At 51.6% G+C, this 19,390-nt stretch overlaps 1 protein-coding gene across 1 annotated transcript in view; it reads right to left on the bottom strand.

The window, feature by feature from the left end:
* Positions 1-19,390, bottom strand: part of atp2c1 (ATPase secretory pathway Ca2+ transporting 1) — a 47,650-nt gene that overhangs the window by 11,208 nt on the left and 17,052 nt on the right. Inside the window, exons 5-13 of the mRNA XM_072393498.1 lie at positions 14,198-14,233; positions 13,925-13,986; positions 11,135-11,243; positions 9,015-9,170; positions 8,195-8,263; positions 7,997-8,072; positions 7,851-7,917; positions 5,819-5,943; positions 394-491 (exon numbers count right to left, since the gene is read on the bottom strand). Coding sequence (XP_072249599.1) covers positions 394-491; positions 5,819-5,943; positions 7,851-7,917; positions 7,997-8,072; positions 8,195-8,263; positions 9,015-9,170; positions 11,135-11,243; positions 13,925-13,986; positions 14,198-14,233 — 798 coding nt within the window. The remainder of the gene's footprint in view (positions 1-393; positions 492-5,818; positions 5,944-7,850; positions 7,918-7,996; positions 8,073-8,194; positions 8,264-9,014; positions 9,171-11,134; positions 11,244-13,924; positions 13,987-14,197; positions 14,234-19,390) is intronic.

The following is a 19,390-nucleotide window of genomic DNA, read 5'->3' as shown; positions in this document are numbered from 1 at the left end:
GGGACGGATCTCCTGGTTTAATCTGGGACGGATCAACTGGTTTAATCTGGGACGGATCTCCTGGTTTAATCCGGGACGGATCACCTGGTTTAATCCGGGACGGATCTCCTGGTTTAATCTGGGACGGATCTCCTGGTTTAATCTGGGACGGATCTCCTGCTTCTACGAGTCAGGATGATGCTGCTTGAACCTGACCTTTATTTACAACTGTCTCCCTACAAACTTTACATGCTGCTGTTCAGCTGAAATTGTTGTTTTAACGGCTACTTTATCAGGTTCAGGGACAATGTGGTTCATCTATAAATTAATGAAGCCTTATTTTTACTTACTATCGATAATTAATATTAAGTTTTACACCGTTTAAAAAAATGGAATCAATATCTAAAGTCAGACCTCGGCGTGGAGTCCGTCTGAGGTGAACAGCTGCGTGACGGTCATCTCGTTCTTAGTCAGAGTTCCAGTCTTGTCTGAACAGATGACGTTACAGCAGCCTGACGGAAACAGCAAGAACAACGGTTAAAACCCACAGAGCGCCGCCGCCGCTGCAGAGCATCAACAAGTCGCCACAAGACGGTAAAACGCCAAATCTGCTCAGGAACCTTCTGACTGATATGAGTGAAAAGAGCTTTGAGAGAAGCAGCCATGATCAGAGCTGTCCGAATCCTCCAAATACTGAGGAAAGCTTCCTTAAGGATCTCCTTTAGGAAACACCGGACCGTCCTTTAGGAGAGAAAGGAGCTCCGACGCTTCCTTAAGGATCTCCTTTAGGAAACACCGGACCGTCCTTCCTGAGAGAAAGGAGCTCCGACGCTTCCTTAAGGATCTCCTTTAGGAAACACCGGACCGTCCTTCCTGAGAGAAAGGAGCTCCGACGCTTCCTTAAGGATCTCCTTTAGGAAACACCGGACCGTCCTTTAGGAGAGAAAGGAGCTCCGACGCTTCCTTAAGGATCTCCTTTAGGAAACACCGGACCGTCCTTCCTGAGAGAAAGGAGCTCCGACGCTTCCTTAAGGATCTCCTTTAGGAAACACCGGACCGTCCTTCAGGAGAGAAAGGAGCTCCGACGCTTCCTTAAGGATCTCCTTTAGGAAACACCGGACCGTCCTTTAGGAGAGAAAGGAGCTCCGACGCTTCCTTAAGGATCTCCTTTAGGAAACACCGGACCGTCCTTCCTGAGAGAAAGGAGCTCCGACGCTTCCTTAAGGATCTCCTTTAGGAAACACCGGACCGTCCTTCAGGAGAGAAAGGAGCTCCGACGCTTCCTTAAGGATCTCCTTTAGGAAACACCGGACCGTCCTTTAGGAGAGAAAGGAGCTCCGACGCTTCCTTAAGGATCTCCTTTAGGAAACACCGGACCGTCCTTCCTGAGAGAAAGGAGCTCCGACGCTTCCTTAAGGATCTCCTTTAGGAAACACCGGACCGTCCTTCCTGAGAGAAAGGAGCTCCGACGCTTCCTTAAGGATCTCCTTTAGGAAACACCGGACCGTCCTTCAGGAGAGAAAGGAGCTCCGACGCTTCCTTAAGGATCTCCTTTAGGAAACACCGGACCGTCCTTTAGGAGAGAAAGGAGCTCCGACGCTTCCTTAAGGATCTCCTTTAGGAAACACCGGACCGTCCTTCCTGAGAGAAAGGAGCTCCGACGCTTCCTTAAGGATCTCCTTTAGGAAACACCGGACCGTCCTTTAGGAGAGAAAGGAGCTCCGAGGCTTCCTTAAGGATCTCCTTTAGGAAACACCGGACCGTCCTTCCTGAGAGAAAGGAGCTCCGACGCTTCCTTAAGGATCTCCTTTAGGAAACACCGGACCGTCCTTCAGGAGAGAAAGGAGCTCCGACGCTTCCTTAAGGATCTCCTTTAGGAAACACCGGACCGTCCTTCAGGAGAGAAAGGAGCTCCGACGCTTCCTTAAGGATCTCCTTTAGGAAACACCGGACCGTCCTTCATGAGAGAAAGGAGCTCCGACGCTTCCTTAAGGATCTCCTTTAGGAAACACCGGACCGTCCTTCAGGAGAGAAAGGAGCTCCGACGCTTCCTTAAGGATCTCCTTTAGGAAACACCGGACCGTCCTTCCTGAGAGAAAGGAGCTCCGACGCTTCCTTAAGGATCTCCTTTAGGAAACACCGGACCGTCCTTCCTGAGAGAAAGGAGCTCCGACGCTTCCTTAAGGATCTCCTTTAGGAAACACCGGACCGTCCTTCCTGAGAGAAAGGAGCTCCGACGCTTCCTTAAGGATCTCCTTTAGGAAACACCGGACCGTCCTTCCTGAGAGAAAGGAGCTCCGACGCTTCCTTAAGGATCTCCTTTAGGAAACACCGGACCGTCCTTCATGAGAGAAAGGAGCTCCGACGCTTCCTTAAGGATCTCCTTTAGGAAACACCGGACCGTCCTTCAGGAGAGAAAGGAGCTCCGAGGCTTCCTTAAGGATCTCCTTTAGGAAACACCGGACCGTCCTTCCTGAGAGAAAGGAGCTCCGACGCTTCCTTAAGGATCTCCTTTAGGAAACACCGGACCGTCCTTCCTGAGAGAAAGGAGCTCCGACGCTTCCTTAAGGATCTCCTTTAGGAAACACCGGACCGTCCTTCAGGAGAGAAAGGAGCTCCGACGCTTCCTTAAGGATCTCCTTTAGGAAACACCGGACCGTCCTTCATGAGAGAAAGGAGCTCCGACGCTTCCTTAAGGATCTCCTTTAGGAAACACCGGACCGTCCTTCCTGAGAGAAAGGAGCTCCGACGCTTCCTTAAGGATCTCCTTTAGGAAACACCGGACCGTCCTTCCTGAGAGAAAGGAGCTCCGACGCTTCCTTAAGGATCTCCTTTAGGAAACACCGGACCGTCCTTCAGGAGAGAAAGGAGCTCCGACGCTTCCTTAAGGATCTCCTTTAGGAAACACCGGACCGTCCTTCCTGAGAGAAAGGAGCTCCGACGCTTCCTTAAGGATCTCCTTTAGGAAACACCGGACCGTCCTTCCTGAGAGAAAGGAGCTCCGACGCTTCCTTAAGGATCTCCTTTAGGAAACACCGGACCGTCCTTCAGGAGAGAAAGGAGCTCCGACGCTTCCTTAAGGATCTCCTTTAGGAAACACCGGACCGTCCTTCCTGAGAGAAAGGAGCTCCGACGCTTCCTTAAGGATCTCCTTTAGGAAACACCGGACCGTCCTTCATGAGAGAAAGGAGCTCCGACGCTTCCTTAAGGATCTCCTTTAGGAAACACCGGACCGTCCTTCCTGAGAGAAAGGAGCTCCGACGCTTCCTTAAGGATCTCCTTTAGGAAACACCGGACCGTCCTTCAGGAGAGAAAGGAGCTCCGACGCTTCCTTAAGGATCTCCTTTAGGAAACACCGGACCGTCCTTCCTGAGAGAAAGGAGCTCCGACGCTTCCTTAAGGATCTCCTTTAGGAAACACCGGACCGTCCTTCCTGAGAGAAAGGAGCTCCGACGCTTCCTTAAGGATCTCCTTTAGGAAACACCGGACCGTCCTTCCTGAGAGAAAGGAGCTCCGAGGCTTCCTTAAGGATCTCCTTTAGGAAACACCGGACCGTCCTTCATGAGAGAAAGGGGCTCCGACGCTTTCTTAAGGATCTCCTTTAGGAAACACCGGACCGTCCTTCCTGAGAGAAAGGAGCTCCGACGCTTCCTTAAGGATCTCCTTTAGGAAACACCGGACCGTCCTTCCTGAGAGAAAGGAGCTCCGACGCTTTCTTAAGGATCTCCTTTAGGAAACACCGGACCGTCCTTCCTGAGAGAAAGGAGCTCCGAGGCTTCCTTAAGGATCTCCTTTAGGAAACACCGGACCGTCCTTCAGGAGAGAAAGGAGCTCCGACGCTTCCTTAAGGATCTCCTTTAGGAAACACCGGACCGTCCTTCAGGAGAGAAAGGAGCTCCGACGCTTCCTTAAGGATCTCCTTTAGGAAACACCGGACCGTCCTTCCTGAGAGAAAGGAGCTCCGACGCTTCCTTAAGGATCTCCTTTAGGAAACACCGGACCGTCCTTCCTGAGAGAAAGGAGCTCCGACGCTTCCTTAAGGATCTCCTTTAGGAAACACCGGACCGTCCTTCATGAGAGAAAGGAGCTCCGACGCTTCCTTAAGGATCTCCTTTAGGAAACACCGGACCGTCCTTCCTGAGAGAAAGGAGCTCCGACGCTTCCTTAAGGATCTCCTTTAGGAAACACCGGACCGTCCTTCAGGAGAGAAAGGAGCTCCGACGCTTCCTTAAGGATCTCCTTTAGGAAACACCGGACCGTCCTTCCTGAGAGAAAGGAGCTCCGACGCTTCCTTAAGGATCTCCTTTAGGAAACACCGGACCGTCCTTCCTGAGAGAAAGGAGCTCCGACGCTTCCTTAAGGATCTCCTTTAGGAAACACCGGACCGTCCTTTATGAGAGAAAGGAGCTCCGAGGCTTCCTTAAGGATCTCCTTTAGGAAGCACCGGACCGTCCTTCCTGAGAGAAAGGAGCTCCGACGCTTCCTTAAGGATCTCCTTTAGGAAACACCGGACCGTCCTTCCTGAGAGAAAGGAGCTCCGACGCTTCCTTAAGGATCTCCTTTAGGAAACACCGGACCGTCCTTCATGAGAGAAAGGAGCTCCGACGCTTCCTTAAGGATCTCCTTTAGGAAACACCGGACCGTCCTTCCTGAGAGAAAGGAGCTCCGACGCTTCCTTAAGGATCTCCTTTAGGAAACACCGGACCGTCCTTCCTGAGAGAAAGGAGCTCCGACGCTTCCTTAAGGATCTCCTTTAGGAAACACCGGACCGTCCTTCATGAGAGAAAGGAGCTCCGACGCTTCCTTAAGGATCTCCTTTAGGAAACACCGGACCGTCCTTCATGAGAGAAAGGAGCTCCGACGCTTCCTTAAGGATCTCCTTTAGGAAACACCGGACCGTCCTTCCTGAGAGAAAGGAGCTCCGACGCTTCCTTAAGGATCTCCTTTAGGAAACACCGGACCGTCCTTCCTGAGAGAAAGGAGCTCCGACGCTTCCTTAAGGATCTCCTTTAGGAAACACCGGACCGTCCTTCCTGAGAGAAAGGAGCTCCGACGCTTCCTTAAGGATCTCCTTTAGGAAACACCGGACCGTCCTTCCTGAGAGAAAGGAGCTCCGACGCTTCCTTAAGGATCTCCTTTAGGAAACACCGGACCGTCCTTCAGGAGAGAAAGGAGCTCCGACGCTTCCTTAAGGATCTCCTTTAGGAAACACCAGACCGTCCTTCCTGAGAGAAAGGAGCTCCGACGCTTCCTTAAGGATCTCCTTTAGGAAACACCGGACCGTCCTTCCTGAGAGAAAGGAGCTCCGACGCTTCCTTAAGGATCTCCTTTAGGAAACACCGGACCGTCCTTCAGGAGAGAAAGGAGCTCCGACGCTTCCTTAAGGATCTCCTTTAGGAAACACCGGACCGTCCTTCATGAGAGAAAGGAGCTCCGACGCTTCCTTAAGGATCTCCTTTAGGAAACACCGGACCGTCCTTCCTGAGAGAAAGGAGCTCCGACGCTTCCTTAAGGATCTCCTTTAGGAAACACCGGACCGTCCTTCAGGAGAGAAAGGAGCTCCGACGCTTCCTTAAGGATCTCCTTTAGGAAACACCGGACCGTCCTTCAGGAGAGAAAGGAGCTCCGACGCTTCCTTAAGGATCTCCTTTAGGAAACACCGGAGTTCTAATATGATTTATATGACATAATCAGATGAAGCATTTGTTTCTGGAGAACATTTATTGAACATGGAGTTTTCCCTCTTCAACCCCACGATGCTTTTCTCAGTTTGAGACTCAATGAGCAGATTTGTGTTTCAAACCGATTCTGCAATCACAATTAAGTTGGAGTACAATACCGAGTGTTTCTACGATGGGAAGCTTCTTCACGATGGCCCTCTTCTTCACCATACGCATCACGCCAAGCGCCAGCGTCACGGTCACCACGATGGGTAAACCCTCTGGGATGGCTGCTACTGCCAGGCTGAAGGAGAAGAGAAGGAACCAGAAATCAGACTTCAGCTTCTTTCCTTGAACCGTTTCATCACGCTTTACTCGTCACTTTGACCAGCTGACAGAATCTGGAAAGCAGTGAAACTGCATTTCAAAGGTTTGGCTCCCTAAAAGCATGACAGCACCTGATACTCTGATGAGGAGTGAACAGAGCAGCAGAGAAACATCTTTCTGACCGTCACAACCCTGGGTTTGAAGATTCCCTCTGTGAAGACTCTGCGTTTCATGCTGATAACAACGATAACTTTATTTAAAAGTGCTCTGACAGACCAGAGAGAGGAAACTGAGCCAAACCGATAAGACCAGAACCAGAGAAAAGTTCACAGGAACGCTGGGCTGTAAAAGTGCGAGTCTCATCTCCTCCGAAGGCCCGACAGGTGGGGGCCAAACCCACGAGCTTTAAAGGGCTTTTAAACCTTATTTCTGGCATGAAATACGTTCATCTGCTCACAGAGAACAGTTTGGTGAAAGTCAGCGTCCTTCAGAAGATATTTAGATAACTGGAGATCCATATAACGGAGTGAACGGGGCTTAGAGGATGCAGCCTCTAAATAAGGCATTATCTGTCTTTATTTCACCAATACTTTAAGAAGAATGAATGAATGAACGTGTGCTATAGCTCTGTTAGCTCATAGCTGCTGTTAGCTCATAGCTCTGTTAGCTCATAGCTCTGTTAGCTCATAGCTGCTGTTAGCTCATAGCTCTGTTAGCTCATAGCTCTGTTAGCTCATAGCTCTGTTAGCTCATAGCTGCTGTTAGCTCATAGCTGCTGTTAGCTCATAGCTGCTGTTAGCTCATAGCTGCTGTTAGCTCATAGCTCATAACCCAGAACAGCTGCAGCACAGTTTATTCACTCCGGTAAGAACGTCCATCTTACTCAAAGTCCTCGTTCACGTTGTCAAAATCTGATAAATATCCTGCCATGTTGCACAAAACTATCAGCAGCAAACTCTGTGTGAAGTTAGCCGACTGTCACAGAGCACGGAGTGAATAAACTGTGCTGCAGGGGGGCGTGTGGATGAAGTGGGCCCAGTAGAGTGCCTGTGTAGAAATCCCTCCGTTAGCTCTCCTATAGCTGCAAGTAGCCACATAACAGCAGCTATGAGCTAACAGAGCTATGAGCTAATAGAGCTATGAGCTAACAGAGCTATGAGCTAACAGAGCTATGAGCTAACAGAGCTATGAGCTAACAGAGCTATGAGCTAACAGCAGCTATGTGCTAACAGCAGCTATGAGCTAACAGAGCTATGAGCTAACAGCAGCTATGAGCTAACAGAGCTATGAGCTAACAGCAGCTATGAGCTAACAGAGCTATGAGCTAACAGCAGCTATGAGCTAACAGAGCTATAGCACACGTTCATTCATTCATTCTTCTTAAAGTATTGGTGAAATAAAGACAGATAATGCCTTATTTAGAGGCTGCATCCTCTAAGCCCCGTTCACTCCGTTATATGGATCTCCAGTTATCTAAATATCTTCTGAAGGACGCCGACTTTCACCAAACTGTTCTCTGTGAGCAGATGAACGTATTTCATGCCAGAAATAAGGTTTAAAAACACCGGAGTTCCTCTTTAAAGTGATCAGTAAACTTACAGGGAGCCAGAGCAGAGGTCAGAGGTCACTGACACCATCGGTTAGAAGTAAATTTGGTTTCTTGTTTGGATGCGAGTTGCTGAAGCTAAAGTTCTACGTGAAACTGAGCCTGGATGAAATGTTGGGACAGAAGGAATGATGCTCTGATGCCTGTCGGACCAGCACAAAAACACAGAATCCCGACTCAGAAACATGGATTTGCAGTGACCACCGGGTCCCGTAGGGTTTTATATCACTGGGTAATATCCACACACAGCTCTGCAGAGCAGGGTTACATGAAGCTACCTGACGCCGATGGTGAACATGTCCAGGATCCTCTTCCCCTGCAGCCAGCCCACCAACATGATGACCCCTGAAACACAACAAACAGACGACTCTGAGCACGGCGGCGGCGCCGAGGAGGCGTTCGGCTCTGCAGGGACGACACTCACCGATGATGCCGAAGGAATAAAGCGAGAGCTGCTTCCCCAGCAGGTCCATGCTCTTCTGCAGAGGAGTTTTAGGAGACTGAACACAACAAACAGAAGACACGACGGCGCGGTTAGGAGGCGAGCGCGGTCCTCAGAGCGGTGACACACATGTTCCAGGACTCATTTCTAACAAGAGAAGTGCCGAGTTTAATCACAAACCTCCTCAGCCTGCATCATCTTGAAGATCTCCCCAAACTCCGAGTTCTCCCCGGTTCCAATGACGATGCCCTGAGAGAAAAGAAACACATGAAGACGAGCGTTTCTGCACCTCCTGCCTCCGTTACAGCCTGACAGAGACCGGACCTCTGAAGGAGGCCGGCATGTTTCCAGGGGTTTCCGTTTTCAGTCAGAGTGAAGACGGGAACCATCTCAGAGAGCTGTGGCGCTCCTGTGAGCTGCCGGTGGGTTTAAGGCGGTCACACGTCTCAGTCCAGGCTGTTTTAAGGCGGTATTTCTCACAACAAATCGTCTGTCAGTCGTTCTGCGCTGCTGTCACTTCCAAACAGGAAGCTGTGGCTGACCGTAACCGTGGCGATGAGGCAGAAAACGTACTGGCCCGAACAGAAGGAGGAGCAGCTAACCGCCTTATGGAAACGGCACGATTTCATCTGCACTTAAAGCTGTGGCCAAAAGCTGCCGATCGGTCGACTTCATTGGTTTCCACCAGGTGCATGATGGGAAATAATAACCGTGACCCTGTAAGGTCTGTGGCGCCGTCTGAAAAGCCTCGTTGCTAAGAAGTGTCGTGTTCGGGAGGCTGTACGGACCAGCCGTTTGTTTTCCTTTTATCTCCTTCCTTTACTCAGCGACACATCAACAGTTCATCGTATTTTTCTGCTTCAGGTGACCTGAACATCAGCTTCATCGTAATTCTGCCTCATTTCCAAACACTCCTCCCACGTACACAGCCCACATCTGGCTGCAATCAGCTGCTTTCTGACTGAAAAACCCTCAAAGGGAGGTAAAAAGCTGCCGGTACCTTGGCTTTGCCGCACCGCACCAGCGTCCCCATGAAGGCGATGTTGCTGCGGGAGGCGATGTCTCCGTTGGTGGCTGCCGGCTGGTGGGAGGTGAACTTGGAGCAGGGGGCGGTCTCCCCCGTCAGACTGGACTCATCCACAGACAGGTCGGACGCCTGGGGGGTGAAAGCAGAAGCTCAACAGATGAGGAGGCCAAGACCTGCAAGTTTGTTGCTGCTCAGCTGGATAAAGTACAGGAAAACTAACCAAAACTCAGGTTTAAACTCTGAAATAAACAACAATAATGTGAAAAAGACATAACTCAGAAGAAAGTTAAAGACAATAAACCAAATAAAGGCAGAACTCAGAATAAAATCATCTAAAAGGATGTCAGACTGGAGCGGAACAGCCAAGAAGAAGAAGAGATGTGAGCTGAAAGTTCAGCTCAGGAACCGGGAGGGGAACCGGGTGGGGAACCGGGTGGGGAACCGGGAGGGGAACCAGGTGGGGAACCGGGACGGGAACCATATGGGGAACCGGGTGGGGAACCGGGTGGGGAACCGGGTGGGGAACCGGGAGGGGAACCGGGAGGGGAACCGGGTGGGGAACCGGGAGAGGAACCGGGAGGGGAACCGGGAGGGGAACCGGGAGGGGAACCAGGAGGGGAACCGGGTGGGGAACCAGGAGGGGAACCAGGAGGGGAACCAGGAGGGGAACCAGGAGGGGAACCGGGTGGGGAACCAGGAGGGGAACCAGGAGGGGAACCAGGAGAGGAACCAGGAGGGGAACCAGGAGAGGAACCAGGAGAGGAACCAGGAGAGGAACCGGGTGGGGAACCAGGAGAGGAACCAGGAGAGGAACCGGGAGGGGAACCGGGAGAGGAACCAGGAGAGGAACCAGGAGAGGAACCAGGAGAGGAACCAGGAGAGGAACCGGGAGGGGAACCGGGAGGGGAACCGGGAGGGGAACCAGGAGGGGAACCGGGTGGGGAACCAGGAGGGGAACCAGGAGGGGAACCAGGAGGGGAACCAGGAGGGGAACCGGGTGGGGAACCAGGAGGGGAACCAGGAGGGGAACCAGGAGGGGAACCAGGAGGGGAACCAGGAGAGGAACCAGGAGAGGAACCAGGAGAGGAACCGGGTGGGGAACCAGGAGAGGAACCAGGAGAGGAACCGGGAGGGGAACCGGGAGAGGAACCAGGAGAGGAACCAGGAGAGGAACCAGGAGGGGAACCAGGAGAGGAACCAGGAGAGGAACCGGGTGGGGAACCAGGAGAGGAACCAGGAGAGGAACCGGGAGGGGAACCAGGAGAGGAACCAGGAGAGGAACCGGGTGGGGAACCAGGAGAGGAACCGGGAGAGGAACCAGGTGGGGAACCACTGAAGGACTGTTTCAGCTCCTCTGGGGCAGAGAAGGCGTTACCTTGGTAACTCTCACTGATAAAAACTCACAACCTTTTTCTGTTTTTAACACTTTCCTTCCTGCAGTTAATTTCTCTTCATTCGTCTTTCAGCTTCTTTAAAACCACGCTGTCAGACAGAGAGCCTCGTTCACACCCATTCAAGTCGTGCCTTTCTGGACACAGCCGTCAGAAAACGTACAAATAACTTCCAACACGCTGGACTTAGCTACGATAAGCTGTTGGCTCTGCAGGATTAGATCTGTGTTCACTCAAAGTCTCTTTACCCCCTTCTGTCTCATCACAGCTGGTCTGAGGCCATCATTTGCACATTAAAACTTGAGCAACATTCTGATATCTGCCTCAAACACTGAAAAAGTTGTGCAACCGGCAGATTTCACCTTTGAAGGGATTAGCTATAGATCCATTTCATATTGGGGCATGTTCAAAGATGCATCCAAGCTCAGCAGAAGAAGGAGAGACAGCACTTTAAAATGTAGAAGCAGAGCTTTAAATACTCTGCTGTTATCCGTCTGCTTTCTGCTGCCCACTCATAGCAAAGCTGAAGGACCAACAACAGCTCCAACTCAACCAAGAGCAGCTCACAGCTAAGACTGTTCCCCGTGTTTCTGAACACGTTGGAATTACCGGTTCTATAAAGGTCGGTTACTGATGAGGATGACGTCTTATTGACCGATTCCTAACACAGAGCTTTAGAGCTTTTGTGTCCTTTTTTTGTACCTCGAAGAGTCGGAGGTCTGCTGGGACCCTCTCCCCCACCGACAGGCAGATGGTGTCTCCAGGAACCAGATCTCTGGCCAGCAGGTGCTCCAGGTTCCCCTCCCTGATACTGAGGAGGGGCAGAGAGAGTGAAACCGTTAAAGCTCCAGCTTCAGTCAGAGAAGGCAGGCGTACATATAATCGGTTAGATTTAGTTAAGTCTGAGGACAGACTGCAGAATAAACAGCTTCTTTAGTCTGAAACAGTTAAATCAAATATAATCAAACAACGAGGTAAAAGAAGAAGAGTAAAATAAAAACTTTTCCCTCCAGCTTCTCCACTGTTGAAACAGTCTCAGATGGCGGTTGATGAAGCCACATGTGACCCTCTCAGGTTACAGGCCTGCTGTTTGAGGTTCTGCTGATGTGTGCGTTCTCTCCGTTACTTGAAGAAAAAATGTGGGAGGAGCACTGAGACCTCTGATCGGGGCCAGAGGTCGTGTGATGGGGCCAGAGGTCGTGTGATGGGGCCAGAGGTCGTGTGATGGGGCCAGAGGTCGTGTGATCGGGCCAGAGGTCGTGTGATCGGGCCAGAGGTCGTGTGTGATGGGGCCAGAGGTCGTGTGATGGGGCCAGAGGTCGTGTCATCGGGCCCGAGGTCGTGTCATCGGGCCCAGAGGTCGTGTCATCGGGGCCAGAGGTCGTGTCATCGGGGCCAGAGGTCGTGTCATCGGGGCCAGAGGTCGTGTCATCGGGGCCAGAGGTCGTGTGATGGGGCCCAGAGGTCGTGTGATGGGGCCAGAGGTCGTGTGATGGGGCCAGAGGTCGTGTGATGGGGCCAGAGGTCGTGTGATGGGGCCAGAGGTCGTGTGATGGGGCCAGAGGTCGTGTGATGGGGCCAGAGGTCGTGTGATGGGGCCAGAGGTCGTGTGATGGGGCCCAGAGGTCGTGTGATGGGGCCAGAGGTCGTGTGATCGGGCCAGAGGTCGTGTGATCGGGCCAGAGGTCGTGTGTGATGGGGCCAGAGGTCGTGTGATGGGGCCAGAGGTCGTGTCATCGGGCCCGAGGTCGTGTCATCGGGCCCAGAGGTCGTGTCATCGGGGCCAGAGGTCGTGTCATCGGGGCCAGAGGTCGTGTGATGGGGCCCAGAGGTCGTGTGATGGGGCCAGAGGTCGTGTGATGGGGCCAGAGGTCGTGTGATGGGGCCAGAGGTCGTGTGATGGGGCCAGAGGTCGTGTGATGGGGCCAGAGGTCGTGTGATGGGGCCAGAGGTCGTGTGATGGGGCCAGAGGTCGTGTGATGGGGCCCAGAGGTCGTGTGATGGGGCCAGAGGTCGTGTGATCGGGCCAGAGGTCGTGTGATGGGGCCCAGAGGTCGTGTGATGGGGCCAGAGGTCGTGTGATGGGGCCAGAGGTCGTGTGATGGGGCCAGAGGTCGTGTGATGGGGCCAGAGGTCGTGTGATGGGGCCAGAGGTCGTGTCATCGGGCCCGAGGTCGTGTCATCGGGCCCAGAGGTCGTGTCATCGGGCCCAGAGGTCGTGTGATCGGGCCAGAGGTCGTGTGATCGGGCCAGAGGTCGTGTGATGGGGCCCGAGGTCGTGTGATGGGGCCACAGGTCGTGTGATGGGGCCACAGGTCGTGTGATGGGGCCAGAGGTCGTGTGATCGGGCCAGAGGTCGTGTGATGGGGCCAGAGGTCGTGTGATCGGGCCAGAGGTCGTGTGATCGGGCCAGAGGTCGTGTGATCGGGCCAGAGGTCGTGTGATGGGGCCCAGAGGTCGTGTGATGGGGCCAGAGGTCGTGTGATGGGGCCAGAGGTCGTGTGATGGGGCCAGAGGTCGTGTGATGGGGCCAGAGGTCGTGTGATGGGGCCAGAGGTCGTGTGATGGGGCCAGAGGTCGTGTGATGGGGCCCGAGGTCGTGTGATGGGGCCAGAGGTCGTGTGATGGGGCCAGAGGTCGTGTGATCGGGCCCAGAGGTCGTGTGATGGGGCCCGAGGTCATGTGATGGGGCCAGAGGTCGTGTGATCGGGCCCGAGGTTGTGTGATGGGGCCACAGGTCGTGTGATGGGGCCAGAGGTCGTGTGATCAGGGCTAGAGGTCGTGTGATGGGGCCAGAGGTCGTGTGATCGGGCCAGAGGTCGTGTGATGGGGCCAGAGGTCGTGTGATGGGGCCAGAGGTCGTGTGATGGGGCCAGAGGTCGTGTGAATGGGCCAGAGGTCGTGTGATCGGGCCAGAGGTCGTGTGATGGGGCCAGAGGTCGTGTGATAAGGCCCAGAGGTCGTGTGATCGGGCCAGAGGTCGTGTGAATGGGCCAGAGGTCGTGTGATGGGGCCAGAGGTCGTGTGATCGGGCCCAGAGGTCGTGTGATGGGGCCCGAGGTCATGTGATGGGGCCAGAGGTCGTGTGATCGGGCCCGAGGTCGTGTGAGGCCATGGGATCAGATCTGGGGACTAAAAACTGATCTTTTTAAACTTGCTTTGGGTTACCTTTTGCTTTAATGTTGGAGCATTTTGCTGTTAAGCTCTTTGTGACGTTTATCCTGAAAGCTGCTGTACAAATAACACTTTACTTCCGTTTGATTTGGGTTGAACTGTTATTTAACCCGACTTTTTGACTTGGACTCGACTCTCTTGTCTCAGTCCTGAACTTGAAAACCTTTTTGAGCTGCTTGAACTCATCTTAGACCACATGGAAACAGCCAAAGTCGAATTGTAAAGTGTGGACAGCTTTGTCACCGTCAGCCTTGGCAGGATCCCAGTAACCACAGAAGAAGAAGGAGGAAAAGGACGAGGATGACTGAGTAAACGCACCAGTGACATTCTGGAGGCACCAGCTTCCCGAGCTCCTCCAAAGACTTCTCCGAGCGGTACTCCTAAACACAAAAGGACAACATAAACACTCATCAGCACTGTTCAAACAGCTCGAAGCTCCACAATCCAACCGTGTGCTCTGAGGCAACAACTGTCAGCACCTCTGAGGCGCTGGTCAACAGAGAGAAAACTGCTCTGAGGCAACACACCACACCCAGCTCACACAGAAACTCAGTAAGAGTTCACAGGTTTCCTGTTCTCACGCAGACGTACCTGGACGAAGGCGACCGTCACCACAATGATGATGGCCTGTAACAAAACATCAGGAAGTTATTCTCCAAACAAAGAAACTGCTTTTAGATCCTATTTAACGTCATTCTAAAGCAGGGGTCGGGAACCTATGGCTCGCGAGCCAAGTGTGGCTCTTTTGATGACTGCATCGCAGATAAAACTAAATATTCTCACTTGTTTTAATCCATCCATCGATTTTTCATGTCCTGTTCAGGGCTGCAGGAGCATTATTTTAATTGGATGATACTGGACTACGTTGGCCGTTGTAAAACAGGTAAACGCCCCCTTTTGAATCAGTCTGCTCGGTCATTAGCTCAAAGCTAACCCTTCGACGAAGAAGATGGCGAAAAGAAAAAAAGAGTATCGTACAATTCAGGCCGAATGGACTGAAGAATTCTCCTTTCTGGAGAGAGCAAATTCTGCGGTGTGTCTAATTTGCAAAGACAAAATTACATCGATGAAACGGTCGAATGTAAAGCGGCACTTCGACACGCGCCATGCTACCTTTGCATCAAAATACCCGGCAGGAGACGGCAGAAAGAAAGCCTGCCAAGAGCTACTGAGCAGGGTACAAGCTAGAGCTACTGAGCAGGGTACAAGCTAGAGCTACTGAGCAGGGTACAAGCTAGAGCTGCTGAGCAGGGTACAAGCTAGAGCTACTGAGCAGGGTACAAGCCAGAGCTACTGAGCAGGGTACAAGCCAGAGCTACTGAGCAGGGTACAAGCTAGAGCTGCTGAGCAGGGTACAAGCTAGAGCTACTGAGCAGGGTACAAGCCAGAGCTACTGAGCAGGGTACAAGCTAGAGCTGCTGAGCAGGGTACAAGCTAGAGCTACTGAGCAGGGTACAAGCTAGAGCTGCTGAGCAGGGTACAAGCTAGAGCTACTGAGCAGGGTACAAGCTAGAGCTGCTGAGCAGGGTACAAGCCAGAGCTACTGAGCAGGGTACAAGCTAGAGCTACTGAGCAGGGTACAAGCTAGAGCTACTGAGCAGGGTACAAGCTAGAGCTACTGAGCAGGGTACAAGCTAGAGCTACTGAGCAGGGTACAAGCTAGAGCTACTGAGCAGGGTACAAGCTAGAGCTACTGAGCAGGGTACAAGCTAGAGCTACTGAGCAGGGTACAAGCTAGAGCTACTGAGCAGGGTACAAGCTAGAGCTACTGAGCAGGGTACAAGCTAGAGCTACTGAGCAGGGTACAAGCCAGAGCTACTGAGCAGGGTACAAGCCAGAGCTACTGAGCAGGGTACAAGCTAGAGCTACTGAGCAGGGTACAAGCTAGAGCTACTGAGCAGGGTACAAGCTAGCCAGCAGCAACCCGGCAAGGTGACTATAATTCTGCTAGCTTTGCTGGATCTTTAGCAATAGTGAGGAACGGAAAACCATTCATAGATGGCGAGTATGCTAATAAATAATATGCTAATATAATATGCTAATAAATTCAGAGGCTTATTATACTGACATTTAGTTGAATTCACTTTTAAAATATATTATATGGCTCTCATTGAAATAAATTTCCATGGCTCTCTTAGTCAAAAAGGTTCCCGACCCCTGCTCTAAAAGGTCAAATGTGACTTTATTCATTCAGATTTATCATAATTAAGACTTCAATCGCTCTAAACTTCACATTAAAATCACTTTTAACTTTGCAAAAACATTTAAATGTGAGAAAAGGCTAAAAAATCTGACCAATCAGATGAGCTCATACAAAGTTTGGAACAGAAAAGCAGCTTTAAAGCCTCCTGGTTGTGATTTATTCCACACTCAGGGGCCAGATGCCGTGTTTTCATGGATTTGTTGCTCAGTTTAACATCAGCCACAAATGCCTATTTATCTGTTTTTACTCGGAGTTTTAAACCTTTTTAAACCTTTCTGTGGTGTCGTTTTTCATGTTTTTACTGAGTGCAACAGGTTAGCAGAGTTTTTTTTATAGTTTTAACTCGTGTTTTTGACCTGTTTGGTGCTACTTTTACTGTCCCTGGTTTTATCTGTGGTGTCAGATACAGAAAGACTGAAAAAGCTCTTAAATTTTCTTGTAGGAGAGGCTAAACTGTCCATTTATCTGACCCACAGGGAGGATGGACCCTGGATGCTGTGACTCTGGAGGTTAAAGCCAGAGTCACCGGAAACATGGCTGAATTTACACATCAGGGGGCTCATGGGGGGATTTTTGCACCTTTTCTAAACCGATTGATTGATCCTTTTATTATTAAGTCAATTGTGTGAAATGTTTTGATAAAAAGTGTAAATAAAGTGCTGTTAAAAATAAAAAAAAAAGAAGAAACCATTTGTGAAAGTGAACGTTTGAGCTTCTGTGTTGTTTTAGTCTGACATCATTTGTTTTATGGATTCTTTTGGGTAAATAACACGTGGGAACCTGCCAGGTTTCTGTTTTACTAACCGCTTCGTGTCATCTGCCGTTCCTCAGCACTTTCATGATGTTTATCTGCGTTTCTCTTCTGTTTAACGTGTCGTGTTTGATCTCACCTCATGGGTCCGTTCAGCTGAACCCGGACCTGAGCTTTCAGCCCAATAAATAAAAGTTAAATAAGTGTCTGATGACATCATGTTAGAGTTAGAGAAGAAGCACGTCAGGAGGTAAAGATGAAGGTCTATGAGCCTGAAATATAAAGTTCCACATGCAGGTGGCGCCATTTGGGCCAGAACCAAAGCTGAAACAAGCGGCTCATTTGGGCCAGAACCACAGCTGAAACAAGCGGCTCATTTGGGCCAGAACCACAGCTGAAACTAACGGCTCATTTGGGCCAGAACCACAGCTGAAACAAGCGGCTCATTTGGGCCAGAACCACAGCTGAAACAAGCGGCTCATTTGGGCCAGAACCACAGCTGAAACTAACGGCTCATTTGGGCCAGAACCACAGCTGAAACAAGCGGCTCATTTGGGCCAGAACCACAGCTGAAACTAACGGCTCATTTGGGCCAGAACCACAGCTGAAACAAGCGGCTCATTTGGGCCAGAACCACAGCTGAAACAAGCGGCTCATTTGGGCCAGAACCACAGCTGAAACAAGCGGCTCATTTGGGCCAGAACCACAGCTGAAACAAGCGGCTCATTTGGGCCAGAACCACAGCTGAAACTAACGGCTCATTTGGGCCAGAACCACAGCTGAAACTAACGGCTCATTTGGGCCAGAACCACAGCTGAAACAAGCGGCTCATTTGGGCCAGAACCACAGCTGAAACAAGCGGCTCATTTGGGCCAGAACCACAGCTGAAACAAGCGGCTCATTTGGGCCAGAACCACAGCTGAAACTAACGGCTCATTTGGGCCAGAACCACAGCTGAAACTAACGGCTCATTTGGGCCAGAACCACAGCTGAAACAAGCGGCTCATTTGGGCCAGAACCACAGCTGAAACTAACGGCTCATTTGGGCCAGAACCACAGCTGAAACTAACGGCTCATTTGGGCCAGAACCACAGCTGAGACTAACGGCTCATTTGGGCCAGAACCACAGCTGAGACAAGCGGCTCATTTGGGCCAGAACCACAGCTGAAACAAGCGGCTCATTTGGGCCAGAACCACAGCTGAAACTAACGGCTCATTTGGGCCAGAACCACAGCTGAGACAAGCGGCTCATTTGGGCCAGAACCACAGCTGAAACAAGCGGCTCATTTGGGCCAGAACCACAGCTGAAACAAGCGGCTCATTTGGGCCAGAACCACAGCTGAAACTAATGGCTCATTTGGGCCAGAACCACAGCTGAAACTAACGGCTCATTTGGGCCAGAACCACAGCTGAAACTAACGGCTCATTTGGGCCAGAACCACAGCTGAAACAAGCGGCTCATTTGGGCCAGAACCACAGCTGAAACAAGCGGCTCATTTGGGCCAGAACCACAGCTGAAACAAGCGGCTCATTTGGGCCAGAACCACAGCTGAAACAAGCGGCTCATTTGGGCCAGAACCACAGCTGAAACAAGCGGCTCATTTGGGCCAGAACCACAGCTGAAACTAACGGCTCATTTGGGCCAGAACCACAGCTGAAACAAGCGGCTCATTTGGGCCAGAACCCCAGCTGAAACTAACGGCTCATTTGGGCCAGAACCACAGCTGAAACAAGCGGCTCATTTGGGCCAGAACCACAGCTGAAACAAGCGGCTCATTTGGGCCAGAACCACAGCTGAAACAAGCGGCTCATTTGGGCCAGAACCACAGCTGAAACTAACGGCTCATTTGGGCCAGAACCACAGCTGAAACTAACGGCTCATTTGGGCCAGAACCACAGCTGAAACTAACGGCTCATTTGGGCCAGAACCACAGCTGAAACAAGCGGCTCATTTGGGCCAGAACCACAGCTGAAACAAGCGGCTCATTTGGGCCAGAACCACAGCTGAAACAAGCGGCTCATTTGGGCCAGAACCACAGCTGAAACTAACGGCTCATTTGGGCCAGAACCACAGCTGAAACTAACGGCTCATTTGGGCCAGAACCACAGCTGAAACTAACGGCTCATTTGGGCCAGAACCACAGCTGAAACTAACGGCTCATTTGGGCCAGAACCACAGCTGAAACAAGCGGCTCATTTGGGCCAGAACCACAGCTGAAACAAGCGGCTCATTTGGGCCAGAACCACAGCTGAAACAAGCGGCTCATTTGGGCCAGAACCACAGCTGAAACAAGCGGCTCATTTGGGCCAGAACCACAGCTGAAACAAACGGCTCATTTGGGCCAGAACCACAGCTGAAACAAACGGCTCATTTGGGCCAGAACCACAGCTGAAACAAGCGGCTCATTTGGGCCAGAACCACAGCTGAAACTAACGGCTCATTTGGGCCAGAACCACAGCTGAAACAAGCGGCTCATTTGGGCCAGAACCACAGCTGAAACTAACGGCTCATTTGGGCCAGAACCACAGCTGAAACTAACGGCTCATTTGGGCCAGAACCACAGCTGAAACAAGCGGCTCATTTGGGCCAGAACCACAGCTGAAACAAGCGGCTCATTTGGGCCAGAACCACAGCTGAAACAAGCGGCTCATTTGGGCCAGAACCACAGCTGAAACAAGCGGCTCATTTGGGCCAGAACCACAGCTGAAACAAGCGGCTCATTTGGGCCAGAACCACAGCTGAAACTAACGGCTCATTTGGGCCAGAACCACAGCTGAAACAAGCGGCTCATTTGGGCCAGAACCACAGCTGAAACTAACGGCTCATTTG

The sequence above is a fragment of the Leuresthes tenuis genome, unplaced genomic scaffold, assembly GCF_036924035.1.
Source record: "Leuresthes tenuis unplaced genomic scaffold, fLeuTen1.0.hap1 SCAF_10, whole genome shotgun sequence".
Taxonomy (NCBI): domain Eukaryota; kingdom Metazoa; phylum Chordata; class Actinopteri; order Atheriniformes; family Atherinopsidae; genus Leuresthes; species Leuresthes tenuis.
The sequence above is the reverse complement of the archived record's forward strand: the minus strand, read 5'-3'. Positions and strand labels throughout refer to the sequence as shown.